At 45.0% G+C, this 22,227-nt stretch overlaps 2 protein-coding genes, 1 long non-coding RNA gene and 2 other non-coding genes across 5 annotated transcripts in view; 1 reads left to right on the top strand and 4 right to left on the bottom strand.

Moving 5' to 3' along the window:
- Positions 1-6,462, top strand: part of cacng2a (calcium channel, voltage-dependent, gamma subunit 2a) — a 71,127-nt gene extending 64,665 nt beyond the window's left edge. Inside the window, exons 3-4 of the mRNA XM_004071158.5 lie at positions 2,559-2,699; positions 4,464-6,462. Of these exons, the coding sequence (XP_004071206.2) occupies positions 2,559-2,699; positions 4,464-4,993 (671 nt within the window). The 3' untranslated portion in view covers positions 4,994-6,462. The remainder of the gene's footprint in view (positions 1-2,558; positions 2,700-4,463) is intronic.
- Positions 6,463-12,163: 5,701 nt separating this feature from the next.
- Positions 12,164-15,872, bottom strand: LOC110015448 (uncharacterized). The gene is made up of 4 exons (XR_013657834.1): positions 15,745-15,872; positions 15,587-15,652; positions 14,483-14,552; positions 12,164-12,269 (listed from the first exon to the last, which is right to left on the bottom strand). It is a non-coding gene; the product is annotated as an uncharacterized LOC110015448 (long non-coding RNA).
- A 2,199-nt stretch (positions 15,873-18,071) lies between these two features.
- Positions 18,072-21,404, bottom strand: rpl3 (ribosomal protein L3). Its single transcript, XM_004071159.5, has 9 exons — positions 21,292-21,404; positions 20,597-20,789; positions 20,184-20,352; positions 19,719-19,854; positions 19,332-19,518; positions 18,988-19,250; positions 18,817-18,912; positions 18,454-18,573; positions 18,072-18,201 (listed from the first exon to the last, which is right to left on the bottom strand). Exons 1-9 carry the CDS (start codon positions 21,292-21,294, stop codon positions 18,157-18,159), a joined length of 1,212 nt encoding a protein of 403 aa, XP_004071207.1. The 5' UTR covers positions 21,295-21,404; the 3' UTR covers positions 18,072-18,156.
- LOC111947844 (small nucleolar RNA SNORA54) lies at positions 18,268-18,398 on the bottom strand. The gene has a single exon (XR_002873794.1). It is a non-coding gene; the product is annotated as a small nucleolar RNA SNORA54 (small nucleolar RNA).
- Positions 19,593-19,686, bottom strand: LOC111947846 (small nucleolar RNA U83B). The gene has a single exon (XR_002873796.1). It is a non-coding gene; the product is annotated as a small nucleolar RNA U83B (small nucleolar RNA).
- Positions 21,405-22,227: the final 823 nt, after the last annotated feature.

Genomic DNA, 22,227 nt, shown 5'->3' with positions numbered 1-22,227 from the left:
ATCATCCGATGGGGAGGCACTGGAGCTGCTGTAGTGCAGGTGTGATGTGTCGGATGGATGGTGTTTGTGTGATGATACGGGCAGCGGAGTTTTGAACATTGACTGTATGAGAGAGCTGGACTGAGTCAGTGTGACGTCACCCCTTAAAAAAATGGCTTACTTTCAACTCCAACAAAATTAAGTCGATTCAGTCGCCAGTTTTTGCAACACGGCAATACGCCGCCACGTTGGAGTCAGATGTAAGCAGTGATCAGTGAATAACTATAGCAACCACTCTCACCAATCAGGAGTGAGCTTGTTGGAAGGCCACACCTCTACCACTTGAAACCTTTTCAACGTTGGAAGTGGGGGTCAGCAGGCTCCACATGCTTTTGTTGAGGCAGCTGATTGGTCAGTTAATAGCTTGAACAACAGAAAACAATATCAGGAAAAAAAGAAGATTAAGAAAATGTTTAAAAAAAATAAAATTAATCCAGGCGGGGGGTGAGAGGCTGTGGACCATAGGGATGAGGACTAAGCGAAGGATGAAGACGGCGAATGGTGCGAAGGTGGAGGCAGGCAGGGCGGGGGACGTTGTTGGCGTGAGAGGTGAACATCAAACAGTTGAACATGTTTGTGATCAGAATCAGAATCAGCTTTATTGGCCAAGGAATTTGGCTTCAATGTCTTGTGCTTTCGTGCAAACTAGCAAGGTATAAAAAAAGTTTAAAGGAGTAAGATAAAAGAGGATAAATAATAAAAAGAAAGTACTATGAGGTAGATATAGGAATATTAAAACATAACTAAATAAAAATGCAACAGTAGTTCTGGTGTGACAGTTTGTTAATGATGTGAAACTGTTTGTGTTTTTGGAAAGGAGGGATAAAATATGACCATTTAACAACCAGAGCTCCAAACACTTCAATAAATGCACAATAATATTTAAACTTTTACTCAAATGAGCTTAAATCCTAAAGAAAACACTGCCGTGATCATATGGTTAACGGAATGTCTTATTTGGAATAAACACAAATGGAATATACGGATTTTATTCAAAATATTCACTTAAGTATAGCCTTTAAAACACAGCAAGCACTGGAAGTGAGTTCTCCGACATTTTTATGACTTAATAAAAAAATTCTTTGTTTATTTAATGTCTATTCTAAGATAGAAGCTGTACAAGTATAAGAAAGTCAAAAGGTTCGTTGCTTCATTCAAGAATAACTAAAACATGTTTGATTTATCAAAACCATCATGGAATTAAAAAAAAACTCACAGGGGTTTTTCTGGATAGACTCTGACATTGATGCTGTATTACTCAAAATTTTAAGAGTAATATTCCAGAATGCATGTCATAATTATCCAGAATAGATTCTTCTCTAGGAGAATAGTGCGCAGTTGTTCAGTAAAACATAAACTCCTCTTCATATCCTTTTGTTCTAAAGGCAAATGTGAGTTCAGAAGCAGTTTTCTTTTTCCCTAATCTGATGGTCCCAAATGCATTCTTTATGCCAATTAACGGATAACAAAACAGTTTAAAGGTTCCTGCAGCATGAAGCTTTTCAAGGAGCCAAGAGAGCCAGAAGAGGGATGTTCATTTGCATAGATGTGTACCTCAGCTCTGCCTTCAAAGATGCTTTTGTGCATAAAGAGTCCTGAAAACCAGGAGCAAATACGTCTAAAGAGACGCGCTTCCAACATGAGTCACAGCTGTGGTAACCTCTGAGCTCAGCAGCCTGTGAGCCCCTCTGTGCCCTCAGGGTGACTTTTCCACTGAGTTCAAATCTTAAGGTGAAAAAAAATCCAGGTCGCGGATCATGAAGGGGTGGGGCGTTGATGAATGGCAGCAGGTAGGCAAGGCAGATGGGCCGCCTGGACCCCCGGCTGGTCCCAGCGGAGAAGCAGGCAGCCAAGTTCAGAAGCAGCCACCCATCCCCGCGTCAGCACTTTGGGGAGAAACTGGAGAAAGTGCTGACGCGGCAGCCACATGGGGAGAGGAGGTGAAGTGGTGAAAATTTAACCAGCCTGATGAAAGTTTAAGTGTGCATGTTAAACAGGAGAGCGGGGGGGGGGGGGGGGGGGGTGCTCAGGAGAATTTTTCCCCCCACTTTCTCCTGCATCGCCTTGACTCTGATTTTACCGGTGGATCTGACCCTGCGCTCGACCCGAGCAGAAACATCACATCCCACACTTACATTTTCAGCTTCTTGATAATTGGCTGTTTTGTTTCAAGGATGGCCGCAGCATGCCTGGATTAAATCCACGCTGAAACCTTGAGGTACTTTTGCTGACTGCTTGAACCAGTCAGTCAGTCAGTCAGTCAGTCACCTCTGTGGTCTGTGCAGCAGCTTTAGAACAGGGGAAAGTGAAACGCTGTGATTACATAAGGTTGGGTAACGGGCTCACCGTGGGGTAACACACTCACCAGACAGTGTTGATGGAGTCTTTCACAGGAATGATGGGGTGTTGATTAGGAAGCCCTTCACCCACGAGGACGCGATGTTCAAATCCGTCTTTTAATGTTTTCCATCTCCATCCCGTTCTTGACTCCTGAATCACGTCCCGCTCTCTCCTTTCAGGTGCGGTGCGAGCCTCCAGCATCTTCCCCATCCTCAGCGTCATCCTGCTCTTCATGGGAGGCCTGTGTATAGCTGCCAGCGAGTTCTACAAGTCACGCCACAACATCATCCTCAGCGCAGGGATCTTCTTTGTGTCTGCAGGTGAGTCAAACTACAGCTGAGGCGGGCAAGAGGGAACAGATGTATGGCTGGCATCCTTCTACAGTGTTAATCCAACAACTACTGAAAAACCTAATGAAGGGATTTCGCAATAATAGCTCTTCATCATTCTACAGCATATTTAAAGACCCAATCAGATAAAAATTGTGTTTTTAAGATGTTCATGTGGCATATTTCTGATGGAGGAAAATTAACCCAAAAAATGCATTTTTGTGTATTTCTTTAAATCCTTGTGAATCAGGAGCAGATGAAAAAATGTCGTTGGAAAAAGGGCTCATTTGTGATGTACAAAACACACTTGGTGGGCCGTGCTCTGCTCTATTCTGATGCATCAACTTGTAGACGACTAGGTCCAGGTGCGTCTTCGTTATCAACCCCTGAGCTCGCATCTATCTCCAAACTGTACGGCTGGATAGCTCCAAGATTGAGAACTCATGGCAATGGGGTTACTCTGCACCAACAGTCCAAACACAACTCAGGAAGTGATTTCTGAACTACTGCCGCTCTGCAGAGACTATGTCCAAAAAAAATGACAACTTTCTTTGATTTAGGATAAAAATGGCAAAATTATAACTAAAAAAAATCCACTGGGAAGATGATCATAGTGGGACTTTTACCATGCAGATGGATTCATTTTTTACTTTTACTGTACTCACCTCGAAATGGCTCTTTATTGAGATCCCTGGGAAGGGAGGACTAGTTTGGCTAAATGCTTTAAACCTGGTTCACTGTCAAGCTAGTCTATTGAACACTAAAAAAAAATAAGAGGAAATTATGGTAAAATACCACTTAGATGTAATTAAAATTCTTCTAACTGTTCCTCTGTCTCCTCTCATGAGGACTTTCCGTGGCTAAAATCTCTAAAAATATGTCGTCCCTGACACCATTTCTTCAATGATCCGTCTTTTAATACATAAAGTGTCAAAAGTGTCCCTCTGTGACTAAGCTCATATTAAGTTTGTTGTATGATGAGCAGTATCGCAGAAAACAGCCGCGTGAATCCAGTTGATTTGAATAATCTGCAGCGAGACGTGAAACTTCCCTGTTCCTTACTGCGCACAAAAAAAGCCTGGACCAGTGTAATGTGTTGCTGGGGAGATCAGAACCAAAATACCAGAGGAAGAGTCAGAACTGGGCTCCTTTTGTACGACCTCAAACAATTTTGTAGCCTTCTGATTGACATCCTGTGGGATTATTGTTTGAATGCGCTTAAAGTCCCACTCCGAACATCTTTTCATCTATCTCCATAAATCTTTCATTTTCTCGGGTAGTTTCAGCAGAACGTCTCTATCTACTCTGCGGGTAAAATGACTGAAAACTGGATGTTTGTCCATAGTCTTTCAGCTCATACATTGTAGTTCCAAAGAAGAATATTTCCCTATATTTTAAATAATCTTTGAGTAGTGTTCCTCCATCACATAGTAAAGAGTTTTAATCATTTTTCTTAAATGGTGATGGCCTGAAGTAATCCTGACCGAAGGAATGATGCCTGTTTTTAACCAGCACAAGATAAGTGGTATCACGTGACGATTCGGAGTCTTGACCCACCAGCTGACAGAGATTTCTTTACATTACTTGACTTTTAATGAGGTGTTGTGAATGAGTTTATGACTTTGAAGTTAAATTTGTAGATGTGAACTGACACATTGCCTCTGTTTTCTGTTTTTTTCCCCCTCTCATCCATGGATCGTCACCCATAACTTCTGTCTCATTGCGGCGCCCAAACTGCACCTTCTGATCCACCAGGTCTGAGCAACATTATCGGCATCATCGTGTACATATCAGCCAACGCGGGGGACCCTTCAAAAAGCGACTCAAAGAAAAACAGCTACTCGTACGGCTGGTCCTTCTACTTTGGTGCCCTTTCCTTCATCATGGCGGAGATGGTGGGCGTCTTGGCTGTGCACATGTTCATCGACCGACATCGACAGCTGCGAATAGGAGCGCGTGCAGCTGACTACCTCCAAGGCTCGGCCATTACACGGATACCCAGCTACCGCTACCGCTACCGGCGCCGTTCCCGCTCTTCTTCTCGCTCCACAGACCCATCGCATTCCCGCGACGCCTCACCGGTGGGCCTCAAGGGCTTCAGCGCGCTGCCATCCACAGAGATCTCCATGTACACGCTTCCCCGGGACACCCTCAAGTCCACCGGTACGCCCACCTACAACTCTGAGAGGGACCACAGCTTCCTTCAGGTCCACAACTGCATCCAGAAGGACCTAAAAGACTCGAGCCACACCAACACAGCAAACCGCCGCACCACCCCTGTATGAGGGGGTCGGCGCAGGCCCGGGAGCCCAGCTGAGACACGGGGACCCCTGTGGGGGCAGCACGGCCTTGCAGGAGAAGTTGGATTTCCATGTTTATAGACATTTATTGTTGGTTTTCTTTTCTTTTTCTTTTTTTTCCAACTGCATGACTTTTCCATTACTATTGTTGAGAGAGCCTCAACGATTCTCCTGGACCGAGCGGCGCCGGAACAGGCCCCGCTGTTCCGAGAGCGTTTCCTGTCATTTTGATTTGGGTTTTGTTTTGTTTTATTTTGTTTTTTCCGGCAGGGTTGGAGATCCAGGACACACAGAGAGGTGGGGGGTATTTCTGAGACAAACTAAAAAGAAATAAATAATCCATTATTTTAGTTCCTCTTTGCTTTAAAATGTTCTGCTCTCCAGTTCAGTTGAAGCACCACTCAGTTCTTTGGCAAATTTGTTAATTTTTTGCATAAAACTGTGAATTGTTACAGCTTGGGATTCAGTAAGAATTACCCCAAACTGTAATATCTAACAAAGGTACTATATATATATATATATATGTAATACTTTTATAAATAAATTATTATGTTAATAATCAAGAGATAACAGACTTTACTGAAGCAAAAAAGCAACAAAAAAAGTTACCTGAACCAAGTGCTGTTGGAGACCCGAGAAAAGACTCTTGAAGGTCACGACCCAGAGAAGGTCCTGCTGGTGGCAAACAGCGCTGCGACTAAAGCCACCAGAAACGCAGCCGTAGTGTAATATCTATTCTTTTAATAGAACCTTCTCGTCTTTTTCCCAGTCTCTGTTCGCTTTCTTTTTTTGAGAGGGCGGGGTTCGCCACAGAAAAGTGGAACCTCCCCCAGCAGAAAGAACCAACCGACGGAGTCCCCCGAATGACTCCAGACATGACTTCTGCACACACAAAAAGGAAGGAGCAGAGGGGCAGGAAAAGAAGAGGACGTCAGACACAAAAATAAAGTTTAAACATGAAGTAGAAAAAAAAAAAAAAAAAAAGCTAAGTGACTCACAATTTCAGAAATTAAATGCATGCTATAAAATTACAGCAAATCTGCTCTTGAGAAACTTAAGTTTTAAAGTTTAATAAATATAAGGGGAAAAAAGCAAAGGCGCTACAGTTTAAAGTGTTAATGTTTTCATGTGTGTTTTTCTTTTTATTTTTATTTACCTCATTTTATTTCATAACGTTTTGAGACAAACCAAACGATCTGAATTGAACAAAACTGCTTTTTTAAACAGTTTGGTTAATTTCTTTATAAATATATAAATATATGTATGTATGTATGTATTTAATTTTGTTTTTAAAACTCACACAGCCTTAGTCATTTCTTTTGTTTCTTTTGATTTTTAATGTGTTGTTCAGACTGAAAATGAAATCTTTAAAGGTGCCAAAACCGAATGATCCTATACTTGGATGCATCAAGTCCTGATGAATAAAATACAAACCCAAAGGGGGAACAAGCCGACATGTTTGATTGTGGGTCTCTAATACACGTTTACCTGACGACACCTTTGCTGTTTTGGGATTTTCCCACTTCTCCTTCTGCCACACATTCACATCTTCAAGGCTTCTGCTTTTAATCGATAAACAATAGAAAAACAGGAAATGTCAGATCTGTTGCACTTTTATTTTGTTTGGTTATTGTTTTTATTATAGATTGTAGATCCAGATACATTAGCGTTGCAACATAAATGGCGAGCATTATTGGAGCTGTCCAGCCGTTCAGTTTAGATCCAGATTCCAGCTCAGACGAGAAAAGCCAAAATGTCTGCATGTGAATGCATCAGAATGGAGCAGAGCAGGGAGCTTGTGACCCGCCGACTGTAGCACCTACGTCACAACTACGATCATTTTCCAACGGCATTTGTTTGTCTGCTCCTGATTGACTTAGAGTTGTGTTGGGAAATACTCCGAAACGCAATTTTAATCCTAATTATCTTTATATTTGTCCTCCATCATCAAAAAATTCCATAAGAACATGTTAAAAATTCCAGAAACACTATTTTTATCGGAGTGGAACTTTTAGCTACTAAAACAAGTTTTCTTAAAGGTCCAATTCCATGCTTTTTTTTAAAGCCTTTTATATTTGCATATATATGGTAATATATTACCTTTGGCACACAAAAGAGCATTTGGTTTATTAAATGTTAGTTATTTTCCTGAGTTCTTTTCCTATGTGACAGTAAGACAACTCGATCTCTGAGGCTATGCCCGAATTCCCACCTTAATCCCTAACCACAAAAAAACTATTTAGTGCTGGATTATCTAGTTCTCTGGGTTTTAAAAGCAATTCGGACACTACTTCCTTATTTTTTAAACGGGGACTATGACGTCACCGATTTCATGAAGTGAAAATCTTATCGATATGAGCGTTTTACGTATTTAACTATTTATGAATCCAATGTGTTCTGATGATGAAATTGTTGACGGTTTATTTAAAAAAATACATTTATATACATTTTTTTGTTCTAACGCAATGCAAAAATGTTGATTTTGCATGATATAGGTCCTCTAGACAGAGATTATTTTGCTACTGAAAACCTTTTTTTCCTGGAAACAAGGGTCTTTTTTATTTTTTTCAGATTTAGATTGTTTAGTGTAACATATATTATGTCAGCCTTTTTTTCTGTTAGCTAATTTTGACCATTACTTTATTGACATTAATAGCTTTTTTTGTTTTATTTCATGTGTTAAGTTTTTTCTTTTTCAATTTTCTCTCTACGTCGTCTATATTTTAATTTAAATTTTAATCTAAACTTTTTTCTCAAAAATGTTTATTCTGTGGTGGGATTAAAAGATTAGTTATAAGGGATTCAGTAGAGCAGTGTATGGATGAAAATGATATTTTCTGATGGGAACTATGAGGAAAACAGTCCTGGGACACAAACAATGAGAATTATCAGCCATTATCCATACTTGGTATTATTTTTTTGCATTGTTGCTGTCACGGTGCCTGGCGGTCTCCCCCCCCCCCCCGTCATAGACTTCAGAATCCTGGCGGTGGAAGCCGGCTGGACGGATCCAGCATTGAGAGGGGTCTTCTATCAGTCTTTAAATGAAGTCATTAAGGACCACCTGTGTTCGCAACCAGAAACCCACTCTTTTGAGGAGCTCGTCACGGCGGCTCTCCGTTCGGACACCCGCTTACGTGAACGACAGCATGAAAGACCTCAGCCTCCACGCAGAAGTCCTGCTAATCCACCACAAGGTACGGCGGCACACATTTCTCCTATAACCCAGTCTGAAACCTCTCGCAGTCAGACCGACGAGCCCATGCAGATTGGACACTCCAAGCTTTCCGCAGAGGAGAGGCAGCGACGCCGGATCGAAGGGGCATGCTTTTACTGCGGAAAACCAGGACACCAGGTACACCAATGTAGCCTGCGTTTAAACTCCAAAACCCCCCGCTAGAGGACAGGCCGCGGGCGGGTCAAGTCTTGTCATCTTCTAAAGATTTTCTCTGCATTCCTGTCAAGTTAAGTCATGTTTCTGAAACTCTGGATCTCCACGCTTTGATTGACTCCGGCGCTGAACAGAATCTTATAGATCACAGCCTAGTTACTCGCCTGTCCCTGCCTACAGAGTCCCTTCCTTCCCCTATTAGAGCCGCTGGGTTGGGGGGTCAACACCTTTCGGTGATTACTCACCGTACGGAACCGGTGTTATTAATTACTTCTGGTAATCATAGAGAACTCGCCCGGTTCTTCGTAACTCAAACCCCCCAGAACCCCATTATTCTGGGGTACTCTTGGCTTCGTCACCACAACCCGCAATTTGATTGGGTCCATCGTCGTATTATTGGTTGGAGCGAGTTCTGCCTCGCTAACTGTTTGCAATCCGCTGTTCCACCCGCTAATTCTGCCTCCGTTAAATCTCCTGAGGAGATCGATCTGTCTAACGTGCCTAGTTGCTACCACGATCTTCACACCGTTTTCAGCAAAGTTAAGGCTGGTGCCTTACCTCCCCACCGGCCTTACGACTGTTCAATCACTTTATTGGACGGCGCTCCTCTCCCTAAAAGTAGGCTGTTCAATCTCTCTGGCCCCGAGAAAGCCGCTATGGAGGTTTACATTCAAGAGGCACTTTCCTCGGGGCACATTCGTCCTTCTTCCTCCCCTGTCGGTGCAGGGTTTTTTTTTTGTCGAGAAGAAGGACAAAACCCTCCGACCGTGCGTAGATTATCGAGAACTAAATCAGATCACGGTAAAAGACAAGTATTCCCTTCCGCTCATCAGCTCTGTCTTTGGCTCGATTCAGGAGGCCCGTATCTTTTCCAAGCTTGACCTACGAAATGCTTATCATCTCGTACGGGTCAAGGAGGGTGATGAATGGAAAACCGCTTTCAAAACTCCTCTCGGTCATTATGAGTATCTCGTCATGCCATTCGGGTTAACAAACGCTCCTGCCGTGTTCCAGCGCCTCATAAACGACGTTCTACGGGACTTTATCGACCGCTTCGTTTTTGTCTACCTTGACGACATACTGATCTACTCTAAACATCCTGATCAGCACAGAGACCACGTTCGTCAGGTACTCCAACGATTGTCTGAAAATCAGCTTTTTGTCAAAGCCGAAAAATGTCTGTTTCATTCCACCGTCGTCCCCTTCTTAGGGTACATCTTCGAGGCAGGTAGCATTCGACCCGACCCCGCTAAAATCGAGGCTGTCTCCAAGTGGGAACCCCCTACCACGCGTAAGAAACTTCAGCAATTTTTAGGGTTCGCTAATTTCTATAGGCGGTTTATTAGAAATTACAGCTCCATCGCGGCTCCCCTCACGCGACTCACTTCCACTGTTCGGGCCTACCAATGGAACTCGGATGCCCAAGAAGCTTTTGACACTCTCAAGAACCTCTTCGTAACAGCCCCCATACTAATACAACCCGACCCAGCTAGACAATTCGTGGTCGAGGTTGACGCCTCCGACTCAGGCGTCGGGGCAGTATTATCTCAGCGGGAAGAGTCCTCCAACAAATTGAAGCCCTGCGCTTTCTTTTCTAAGAAACTGACCCCTGCTGAGCGCAACTATGATGTGGGCAACCGTGAACTTCTCGCTATTAAATTAGCATTGGAAGAATGGCGACACTGGCTGGAGGGTGCGGTTCATCCATTTATTGTCTGGACTGATCACAGGAACCTTTCATATCTTCGCTCCGCCAAGAGACTGAATTCCCGTCAAGCCCGCTGGTGCCTGTTCTTTGACCGTTTCAATTTCACCATAACCTACAGACCAGGAAGCCGCAATATTAAGCCCGACGCCCTCTCACGGAAGTACTGCTCCTCTGATGACCAGGACGGCACCACGAACCCCATCATTCCCTCCACCTGCATCGTTGGAAACGTTACCTGGGATATTGAGAATAAAGTGATGCAAGCTCAAGGTGAGGAACCCAATCACCCAGAACCTCCTGACGGAACACTTTATGTACCCCGATCTCTCAGGTCCGACGTCATCACGTGGGCCCACGCCTCACGTCTTGCCTGTCACGGCGGGGTCACCAGGACTCTCTGCCTCCTCCGTCGGCGTTTTTTCTGGCCCTCCATGACTAAGGACGTTAAGGAGTATGTGGCTGCCTGTACCACCTGCGCCCGCTCCAAGACATCCAACTCACCACCGTCTGGTCTCCTCCATCCGCTGTCCACTCCCGGGCGTCCTTGGTCCCACATTGCCCTGGACTTTATAACCGGTCTCCCTCCTTCTCAGGGAAACACGGTCGTCTTCACCGTCATAGACCGCTTCTCTAAATTTGTCCTTTTCATCCCGCTCCCACAGTTGCCCACGGCCACCGAAACCACGGAGATCCTGGTCCAGCATGTATTCCGTCACCATGGTATTCCTGTGGACATTGTCTCGGATCGGGGCCCCCAGTTTGTCTCCCAGGTTTGGAAGGCTTTCTGTGGGGCCTTGGGGGCCACAGTCAGCCTGTCCTCAGGCTATCATCCCCAATCTAACGGCCAAGCTGAAAGAGCTAACCAGGAGCTCGAAACATCACTGCGTTGTCTCGCCGACCGGAACTCCTCTGACTGGTCCAGGTATCTGGTTTGGGCCGAATATGCACACAACACTCACCCCTCTTCTGCCACAGGCCTGTCCCCGTTCGAGGCTGCTCTGGGGTTCCCGCCTCCGCTGTTTCCTTCCCTCGAGTTAGACCTCGCTGTCCCCTCTGTTCAGGACCATCTCCGCCGATGCCAGAGCATCTGGCATCAGACCAAGGCTGCTCTGCTCCAGACTAAGGAGACCAATCGCCGTACGGCCAACCGTCATCGTGTGGTGGGTCCTACATATCACCCTGGTCAGAAAGTCTGGTTGTCATCCCGTAATATTCCTCTTCAGGCCACCTCCCGCAAGCTCGCCCCCCGCTTCATCGGTCCCTATACTGTGGAAAAGGTCATCAATCCCACCTGTGTCCGCCTCCGCCTCCCAGCGGCTCTCAAAGTCCATCCCACCTTTCATGTCTCTCAGGTCAAGCCTGTCGTTGACAGCGCGCTTTGCCCGCCATCCGCCTCCCCTCCACCCGCCCGGCTCATCGATGGTGCCCCGGCTTATACGGTCAGTCGGATTTTGGATGTCCGCCGCCGGGGTCGCGGCCACCAGTTCCTCGTGGATTGGGAGGGTTACGGTCCGGAGGAACGCTCTTGGGTCTCCCGTTCCCTGATCCTGGACCGTGCCCTCCTTGCTGACTTTTTCCGTGCCCACCCGGATCGGCGTCCCGGACCGCCTGGAGGCGGTCGTTGAGGGGGGGGTACTGTCACGGTGCCTGGCGGTCTCCTCCCCCCTCCAGCTCTGCCCTAATGTTCCTGATTGCCACCAGCTGCCATCACTCTCCTGATCATCTTCTGTGGATTCAAAAGGAGATCAACGCCACTACTCGACGCCAGTTTGTTACCCCTTATGGTGACTGCTCTGGTTCTAGCCTCGTTACAGCTTTGTTCCAAGTCTCTGGCTCTAACTAATTCTTTGCTCCCTGTCTCAGGATCCTACCGCTCACGAGTGACGGCAGCACGGACCTTCCATTCTACGCCTCAGGAGCACGGAAACTCTCGGCAGCCGCTAACCGCTTCAAGACCCTCCAGCCACGCCACAGCCACGTCTAACCTGGACACTCCTCGAACCAGCCATCTTCACATCTGGAGCAAACAATAAATCCATTCTCATCCTCCACTTACCTGTCTTCCTTCTGGGTTGCAGCATCTGGGTTCCTCATCCTTGTGAAATCATGACAGTTGCGCCGTATTGTTGTTTAATGCAGCCATTTAGCTGAAGTGACTCTTCCTGTTGCACACAGATGCACAAAATACACAACAAAACTTTTAAAGTCTTTTGAAATTTTCATTTTTTATATTTAGTGTGGATTTGTGTCTTCAATTTGTTGAATTTTCACAAATCCACAAAAAAAAACACAACTGACAAGATGTTTTCAATCTGATCTCAATCTGGATGAAGACATGCAGCGAATAAAGGCTGTCAGGAGCCTAAAAACACTGGATATCAACACAAAATGTTGGCTCAATCCCTCATACACCCATAAAAATAACAGCTGAGCTGTCACACATAAAACCATGTACGCACTCCTGAAATCTCTGCCTCAGCCTGCTGTTGTAAAACGGTGATAACACACAGCAATCGACCACTGTGGCCCATAATTCAGGATATATTAGAGTTTACTGCAGACTGAGGAGCTTTGTCCTGCATTTCACAGGAGGGAAGACATATACATTTTTAAAAAAGTGTTGGACTGATGCTGCACAAATACATCTTTGCTACTCACATTTGGTCTTTTGCTTTCTCTTGTAACCGTCTGAGAGAAGATGTACACTGAATTTTGGTTGTATTTGTCTTCAGAAACACGGGTTTGCAATTCTCTCAGCTGGTAGAAGCCTCTTTCTGTTGCACTTCTCTAGGAGCTCTGCTGGACCTGCAGCGCTTCGTGGGTTTAAGTGTGAAGTGCTCACATTTCGGAAGCCGCTGAAGCAGAAGCTAATACCAAAAAAACTGGGCATTTCTTTTAAAGTTTCCTGTAGGTAAAGGTGGGGAAACTAAAAAAATAAATAAATAAACAGAAGCAAGTTTGCATTTAAAAATGAAGGCATTTGCAGCTTTAAAGACCCACTGATCATCTTTTGAACTATTTAAAGCGTTCCCTGTGGTCTTTTAGTTATGATTATCCCTTTTTTAGCCCAAATAAAAAACTGGTGTCATATTTTAGGACAAAGAGCAAACAGATTAGAGCTAAAGGCTTTTTGTGTTGGACAGGTTTTACTATCACAAAACAAAAAAGGTTATATAGCTTCGAGAAACCAGAGTGTGGATTGGTACAAACCCCTTTTTGTTGTATTATTTTTTATTTATTTGTTATATTTAGTGTGTGTGGGGAGGGAGAGGGGAAGAATGTGAGAGGGGGGGGTGGAAGAGAGTAAAAGGAAAAGAGGTGAGAAAGTGGGGGATACAAGCACTGTTTTGAATAAGTTATTATTTTAAGCTGTATCTTATTTTCTACGCTGCAAAACTGATTATTTTTTTAAACTGAACCCTTTCAATGATTTAAATTGACAAATACTCAGAGATGCAATTTTAAACTTATTTTTCTTTATAATTGACCTTCATCATCAGAAAAATGCCACAAGAACATGTTAAAACCCCATTTTCATCAGAGTGTTATACAAGAATGTCAAAAACTGCTGAGATCCTGACTTTCATCCTCCAAGCAACTCTCCATAAAATATAGTATTGATGCATCTAAATGAACATTATTCAGAAGAATTCATAGGCAGAAGGCATTACCTTCAACCTAAGGTGCTGGAGGATCCAGGCATGTCACTAAGCAACACCTGTCCATGCGTCAACATTCTGAACGTCACTTTTTTTTTAATGATTCTGGACGGGATAAGTCTGCTCTCTGGAACATCCTTCACATTTTGTCAAGCTGTCTTCTCCGATTTCCACTTTTCCAGAACAGGTCCTGTCATGTCAGATGCTTTGCAAAGGTCGACCCACACATCAGCGGGCGGACATACGACTGTTAGTGTCAGAGAAGCAAAGCCTCACCTGTGCGCTCTCAAGAGGAGGACGACGTCTGACAGATCTAATATTGCCACTTTTTCACGTTTTCAGATAAAGTAGAGCCAAAGTTCCTTCTTTGTGAGGAACATTACTGTTTTTGCTAGACTCCTTAAATAAGCAGTTTTTTTTTTGTTTACAAATTGTAACCTGAGGAAAAATAACCACAAATTAATTAATAATTCCTCTAAAAACAGAGAGTAGATCAAATGTTAGGCTATTAAAATTGAAGCGCAATAAAGGGGATTATAGAACATGTTTTCCAAGGAGGATCCATGGATTTTTTAAAAGTGTTTTTTAGAACAATATCCTCAAAATACAAACAATAATGTATTTAATTGTTGGTCTAAAGCACACTAACATTCAGTTCGGATTGTTGTAAAGGGTTGTGTGGTGTCACTGTCAGTCAGGTGAGCCTCATCTCTCACCTGCGGATAGACGTATTGTCACAGCCCTCCACCTCTCAAGCAAGAATGAAAAATGAACTGCTGTTATCCTCTGTGGACAAAAAAAAGCACAACTTTAACCCTTTAAAGCCCACTACATCAAAGAATTGACAGAAAAATCTTTTTTGGAATTAAAATGTTAAAAAACAAAAAGAGATAACAGTATCAGTTGTGATACGTTGGGGGATTTGGTGTATTTTTGCTCCCAAAAGTGAAAAAAAACATCTAAACTCGTTAGTTTCACTATTTCTCTGCTGCTTTATTTGAAATGCAGCTACAGGGGGAGTGGCCGGTGTTTGAACTGTAAAATTTAGATGCTCGCATAAGCGGCTAAAAGCTGATCTGAGGACAGATTTTCCTGCTTCTTTGGATGGAGGAAAAAGAAAAAAACGTGATCCCCCCAAAGAAGGCCTGAACTGTTGCTCACAAGACTGGTGGTCCAGATTCAATTAAACACTCTCCGGACAACTTCAGCGAGGAAATAAATCACCCGGCCGTGCTTTGACAAAAATGTTTTGGGGGGTTAAATTCTGCAAACAAGGGAAAAGCTCTGAAAATCCTCCTGTTAGTGTGGGAGCTTTAATTAGCTTGCACCACCATGCCTCCTCTCTTCTGCATTTAACCTTGCTCTCTTCTCCCCATTTTCCCTCCCTTCTTCCTGCTGTGGCGATCAGAGTGTCTCTGCAGTGCTGTGTGATGGGGGGGGGGGGGTGTCAGCAGAGGAGGCTATGAGAAGATGAGCCCCCCCCCTCCCCTCAGTTGCTTTTACCCAGAATATTAAGTGCAAACACACTGGCTCTGTCACGGCTCAAACCAAACTTTGTGTCAGTCCGACTCCAAGGTTACATAACCTCCCATCAAAGCCCTCTCTGTGACCTTACTGGACCATGCTCTGGGACACAGAGGAGGGGGGCCCCCCACAGGGGCCAAAGCCAGCCCTCCAGCTGCTGAGACGGGGCATCACTTCTTTGGATGCAAACCTAAAATGTCTGTTTGATCTTTCTCTTCTGTGCATGCAAACACAGAGTTTGCGTGCGTCTGCCTTTCAGTACTGCTGACCAGAGGACAGTTGCAGATTGCACTTACCCCAGGTTATTTTTCGGTCATGTAAAGTTGACTGGCAACTGAGAGCTATATGCACGCTTCCACCAGCTGGAAAAGAAAGACAGAAAAAAAAATCAGTGGAGCAAACACACAGCCATGGAATGACAAAGTCACGTCACCCGAACAGCTGAGACAAGCACCATCCTCTGAAAGCTTCTGAGACGGCAGAAAGCCTGGCGTGGACAGGGTAGCTTTCAAAATCATCTCAGCCTTTTTTCTTTATGGTAAATCTAACATTTAACTGTTTTTTTTAATGCACTAAAAGAGCTGCTGCGTTTTGATTGCGAATTGAGCGCCCCCTGTTGGTGCTTGGCGGGAGGAGCACCGGGCTGCAGCCTTCAGCAGGAACGCCGTGTCCATGAACGGGTCTGGAATACTGATGCCACAGTGCAGGGGTGCAGGAGCACTCAGTGTCCTCGGCTAAGACACCAGAGGAGGTCCCTGAATGCGTCTGTGACAACTACACTTGCAGATGATCGGCAAAGAGGAATTATTTTATAACAATCACCTTTAAAGGCTAAAGGGACTATAAAAAGGTGGTTTGTGCAAAAAACACAACTCCATCCTAACAGCTTAATTTGTTTTTTTTTTATTCCAGTTATTTGATGGGAATAAATAATATTTGCATGAATGTTAAGCCATGTGGATGCTGTTCTTCACAGCCAGCCTGCGCTGAACCAGTTTTCGCCTCCAGCCTCCATTGGGTGTGATGATGGCCCTGACCGCGTGGTCGTCCCCTCCAACAGCCTGTCCCCCTGTTGGACTGCACACCCCCACCAGCCCCCCATGTCCCTCTGCAGGACAGCCCGCCCCTGATTCTGTGCCAGCCAGACCTCAGCAGAGCCACACAGAGTGTGCGCAACTCCATGCAGACGAGCGCACAACTCTGCACATACATCAAATGCTGGGCTGTGCTCTCTCTGCTGTCCCAGCATGCACCCTGCTTACCTGGCTGCTGTCCCATGAACGACAGCTGCTGTCAAGAGAGTTGGAGCGAGGCCCCCGCTGCACTTTGGGACCCTGACACACTGTTGTCTGACAGACACACAAGTGTTTCCATCAAATCAACCAAAAGATGATAAAAAAAATCAAATAAAAAAACAGCTCCAAAGGAAGAACCAACCAGACATTGTAGTGGCAGATTAAGACCAGAGAAAAGCTGGTGGAATGGATGTGGCAACATCAGGAAGAAGAACCATAAGAAACTGGAGAAATACCAGCGAAAGGCGGGAAAGGGAAAATGACAGTAGAGCCTGTGGAGATCAGAGCACTCAGGGTGGTGACAGCTAAACCCTAAATCCCTCAATCCAGATCTGGAAGTCCCACAAAAATTATAAATGCAAGCAATAATAAACTGGTGCATGAGGATGCTTAGATGTAGAAGTATCACAATATTACCTAAACTACACACAAAGTAAAAACCAGTCAACTATCTTAAGGTGTTTAACAAAATAAAAGCTGAAAAATGACCCGAAGTTTAAAAAACAACTTGAATTAAAAAAGTGACTTAATTGTACTTTTTACCACAAAATATCCAAATGAGACTAAAACTGGAGAAAAATGTTTCAATTGACATGTTTACTTTTGGCTGCAGTTTTTGACAAACGCTTTAAACAAATGAAGAAAAAAAATCTGCACAATTACTGCATTTTAAAATTTCAAATTACTTTATTTACAGCGTCCAACAAAATACTAGTTATGTCAACAAAAAGTTTAAAATTAAGGTAGCGAAAGCCTCTTAAAAAATAAAAATATAAAGTCACCTGAAGGCCCAGACGTGACCTTCCACTAAGCCCTCAGGAGCAGAACCACATGGGCGATACTATTCCGTTGGAGCAAAAACATGGCCGTCATGCAGACCCCTGCTGCTGGGACATCCGGCCTCGAGTGGACAGGACCGACGAGGCCATGTCAAGTGGTTCTGAGCGGCTTATTCAGCAATGCCGTTATGTAAAGCCAAACGCTGCTTGTGTGTGGCGTGGCAGAGGTCGCAGCCTCTGGAGCGGCTTATGCAACAGCGGGCCGTCTCCATGAAGCTCCTGACCACCGAGCCTCACCGCGCTGCACTATCAGGGCCAACTGCCCCCAAAGATCCTCTGGTGTAAAAACTGCTTTGCTTCTCAGTCCTGAATCCCGTCAGCTGCAGGTGAAAGTGTAGAAACTTTGAAAATCCTCAACAATCCCACCTCCTCGCTTTTTATGCAGATAACCCATGTTCTTAATGACCAGTCTCTCAGGGTCTCATTACCTGCTGAAACTGAGTTTTTCTCTGCAATCATGGGTCAAAAGTGTTTGGGCTTAATAAGTCTTTTGACTGCCAATCGCAGCACAAGGACTCTTAAGGCAGCAGTGGATCCAGCGAGAACTTTAAAATGAAGTCTAGAGCTTTTAAGCATAGAAGCTGGAATTCTGCTCCTCTGTGCTCCAAAAGTACTCTTAAAGAAAACAGTTTACAAACACGCCAATGCTCGGTTTTTCTTTTATTAAACAACTCTGCAGATGAACATGGATGACAGAGAGCGCAGCAGAGATGTGGTTTGAAGTCAGGGGCCTCAGGCGGTCTCTTCCTTGGCAATGCGATCCTTCTTGAGGGGTCCCTGTGGACAAGAGAGACTACATCAGCAGGATGTCAAAAGCCAGGTCTGCTGCTGGCTCAGAAGCTGCCGTGTTCCCAGAGAGTGAACAGGGAGCCACCACAAGGAGGCACTGCTCCCCTGCCTACTGGGGGTTACTATGGCACTGGAATGGAACCAGAGTTCACACTGCAGGATGAACCAGGTTACGAACAGTGCAGAGAGGCTGAAGGAACAGTCGATGCAGATTACTTCTGCATGATTCAGAAAATTTACCATGAAGGCCTTCTTTTCCTCGATGGTCTGGAAGCGGCCGTGACCAAACTTTGAGGTCGTGTCGATGAACTTGAGGTCGATTTTCTCCAGCGCGCGACGGCTGGTCTGCACCAGCAGAGACTGAGGAAAAGAGGACACGTTCAGCATCTGAGAGGCGTCTGCACCGAAGGAGTTCTGGAGAAAGCGGTTCCTCCAACCCACAACAATGTTCTTAACAAGCCCCTGTGGATGTTAGTGATGAGGACTCAAAGAACAGCAAGCTTAAGAATGCAGTTCTGAGTATAAATGCTTGTGAATATGAAGCAGACCAAAGATAACTGGAGTGGGACTTGAACATGTGAACCTTTCAGGAACAGTTCTCACCTTGCGCAGAGTCAGCACCCTCTTCTTGGTTCCCACAACACAGCCCTTCACCATGACAAAGTCATTGGCCACTTGTCCGTAGTGGACAAATCCACCCTAAAGAAAAACCACAACTGAATAACCAACACTCGTCTTGTTAAATGTGAACCGTTTCCCTTTGAAGGTATGTACCAGTGGGTTGATGCTCTTGTTGGACAGATCATACTCAGTGGAGGCGTTGTTCTTGACAACCTTCCCGTCCTTGGTGTGGTAACCCTGGCCGATCTTGTAGATCTTCTTGTTGATCTCTGTGCGGTGGTGGTAACCCTTCTGACCAGCGCGAGCCACAGAGAAGGCCACACGGGCAGGATGCCAGGCGCCAATGCAGGCCACTTTACGCAGACCACGATGGGTTTTGCGGGGAAGCTTCTTCGTGTGCCAACGGCTGGTAACACCTACGAGTCATTTAGTCATCTTTAATACATCTGGAAAGCTTTAAAGCTACAGGCAAGAGAAAAAAAACAGGGAATGCATACCCTTGTATCCGTGACCCTTAGTGACACCAATGACGTCGATCATCTCGTCCTGAGTGAAAACTGTGTTCACGGGCACGGCCTGCTCCAGCTTCTCACGGGCCCAGTCCACTTTGTCAGAGATGGTGCCCCCGTTCAGCTGCACCTCCATCAGGTGAGACTTCTTCTGCTTCAGCGGCAGCAGACGCATCTGCACCAAAGGAAAAAAAAAAACAGTGTTAAAATAAAGCTTATGAACCGATTCTGTACAAGAGTTCCGTGAAAACTCGTCTCAGAAGGAAGGCAGCATGGAAACTATCTTCATAACTGATCAGGCGCCATGCCTGGCGCAGGTTCCGTGGTCTCGTCACTGACAAAATACAAATGATGAACCAAGCCGGACGTACTGACCTGTGTGTGGGCAATGACACGGATGACCTGGCAGTACTTCTTCATGGAGGCAAAGTCTTTCTCCAGCTGCTTCTTGCCTTCTTCATCCTGCCACTTCTTGCAGTATTTGGTGAAAGCCTTCTTCTTGGACTTGTACCTGGGAGCATCAAGCAACACAAACATTTGCACAGGTCCTTCATAACCCCATAGGGGTCAGCGGAAGAACACAGTGCGAAAGCGACAGCCCTCTCCAACGAGGACGCGGGGGGCTGCATCACTCAAGATTTTGGCTCATGGCACAGTTTCTAAGAAGCGCTTTCCACTGGCCAGAGGAGCCCGGAGCTCATCGAGGTACCAGGTACCTGAGCGGAGCTGCCAAAGGGGCCACCGGGATGTTAGACTCGCCAAGTGAAAACGCCATTTCTTTCATTCTCACTGGCGACTAACATCTGCTTCAACATTAACAGCCATGTTTATAAAACTCACCAGTTCTTGTAGAAGCGACGCTTGCACTCATCACTAATGTGCTCTGCAAAGATGGTCTTGAAGGAGCGGAGGCCACGAGGGGTGCTGACGTAGCCAGTGACTCCAACCACGACCATGGGAGGCGTCTCCACGATGGTAACAGCCTCCACAACTTCCTTTTTGTTCACCTCTGCAAGTGACAACACAAACATTTACAAACCCTTTGTCCCCACCAAACAGCATGCGTGTACATGCATTTATCATGGCAGAACGCTTTCAGTAGACGACATTCAGCAAGGGGTTAAACCCCATTATGTCCGCCCGTCGAGAGTCTCATCATTAGCAGATCACCATATTCTAAACGGTTACCTTATTTGTTAACTAAAAAAGAGCCACTTCATAGACACAAAATAACTTTATTCAGAACTACTTACTTGAGCCCGGTCTGTCAACCTCCCGAACAATGTGGGTCATGCCGGCCTTATAGCCTAGAAAGGCGGTCAGATGCACGGGCTTGCTCGGATCATCTTTGGGGAAGCTCTTGCATTTACCGCGGTGGCGACTGCTTCTCTTCCGGGGCAGGAAGCCCAGAGATCCGTGACGAGGAGCTGAGAACTTTCGGTGAGACTGTGGAGGAAAGACATCCATGAGCCCAGAGCTTTTATTAGCACCAATAACTTCACTAGATCTCTCATCCATGTTTTCATTTTAAACAAATGTTAGAAAATGCGTTCCCACTTCGTATGTCACCTTACCGGCTAACGCGTTAGCTGTTCTCAAGCTAACTGTTAGCAACACCACGCCGTTAGCGGAGGCCAACAATCTCATCTTTCGGTTTAATTTAGCGCGTCAAACTTTTCAAATGCAACAATATGCCATCCATCACTGTCGGTAAAATGTATAGGTTCGTAATTAATAAAAGTTTAAAGAATGGACCTGCCTTTCACGTATTGGAGAAATGGCAAGAATGCACCTTAGACACCCTACAATTTAACCCGCAAGAACTTTTAAAAATTTAGTGATGGACCCCAAGAAAGCTAACCGATTACTTTAAAAGTGACAAAATATGTAGGATGCTTTTGATAATTGAAGGATTGGGATACGAAGAAATAGTGAAATCCACACCCACCATCGTGTCTCCAGTCCGAATGAAAGAGGGCCTCCGTACTGCTGGTTCTGCATTTATAACGCTGAAAGTATCGCGAGAGCTCACGAGATCTCAGTCGGTGGAGTTATTCCTATACGTGACCACTAGATGTCACTGGTTGTAACACCAAAGGATTATAACACCATGCACAATGCCACAGGTTGACAACTGTATTATTTGTACTGTATATAGTTATATTTTAACTATATTGTTTATTTTAATCTTTTCTTTCTTCGAGCAATTTTTAAATATTTAACAATGGAATTAGATACATTTTGTGAACTTACACTATATTTCATGTTTGGCTATCATTTTTGCCGTTTAATGTACACTCACCAGCAAAGTTATTAGAAATACCTTCCTAATACGAGTTTGGACACCCTTTTGCCTTCAGAACTGCCTCAGTCCTTTGTGGCACAGATTCAACAAGGTACTGGAAACATTCCTCAGAGAGTTTTGTCCATATTGACATGACAGCATCACAAAGTTGCTGCAGATTTGTCAGCTGCACATCCATGATGCCAATCTCCCGTTCCACCACATCCCAAAGGTCGATCAATTGGTAGGGGATCTGGTGAGTGTGGAAGCCATTTGAGTCCAGAGAACTAATTTTCATGTAATAGAAACCAGTCTAAGATGATTCCAGCTTTATGACATGGCACCTTAGCCATTAGAAAATGGTCCACTGTGGTCAGAAAGGGTTGGACATGGTCAGCAGCAATCCCCCACACCAATACACCACCACCACTAGCCTGAACCATTAATACAAGGAGGATGGACCCATGCCTTTGTGTTGTTAACACCAAATTCTGACCCTACCATCCAAATGTGGCAGCAGAAATAGAGACTAACCAGACCAGACAACGTTTTTCTTACCGTCCAGTTTTGGTGAGTCTGTGTGAATTGTAGCCTCAGTGT

Source organism: Oryzias latipes, chromosome 8 (assembly GCF_053564925.1).
Source record: "Oryzias latipes strain Hd-rR chromosome 8, Olatipes_Hd-rR_3.1".
NCBI lineage: Eukaryota > Metazoa > Chordata > Actinopteri > Beloniformes > Adrianichthyidae > Oryzias > Oryzias latipes.
This window is presented reverse-complemented; position numbering and strand designations above follow the sequence as displayed.

What these genes read in the sequence shown, in the direction of transcription:
- rpl3 (XM_004071159.5), bottom strand. An exon ending in CGTCGCTTCTACAAGAACTG is followed by an intron (nt 19,855 to 20,183) that starts GTGAGTTTTATA and finishes TGATGCTCCCAG; the next exon opens with GTACAAGTCCAAGAAGAAGG. An exon ending in GTGTCATTGCCCACACACAG is followed by an intron (nt 19,519 to 19,718) that starts GTCAGTACGTCC and finishes CCTTTGGTGCAG; the next exon opens with ATGCGTCTGCTGCCGCTGAA.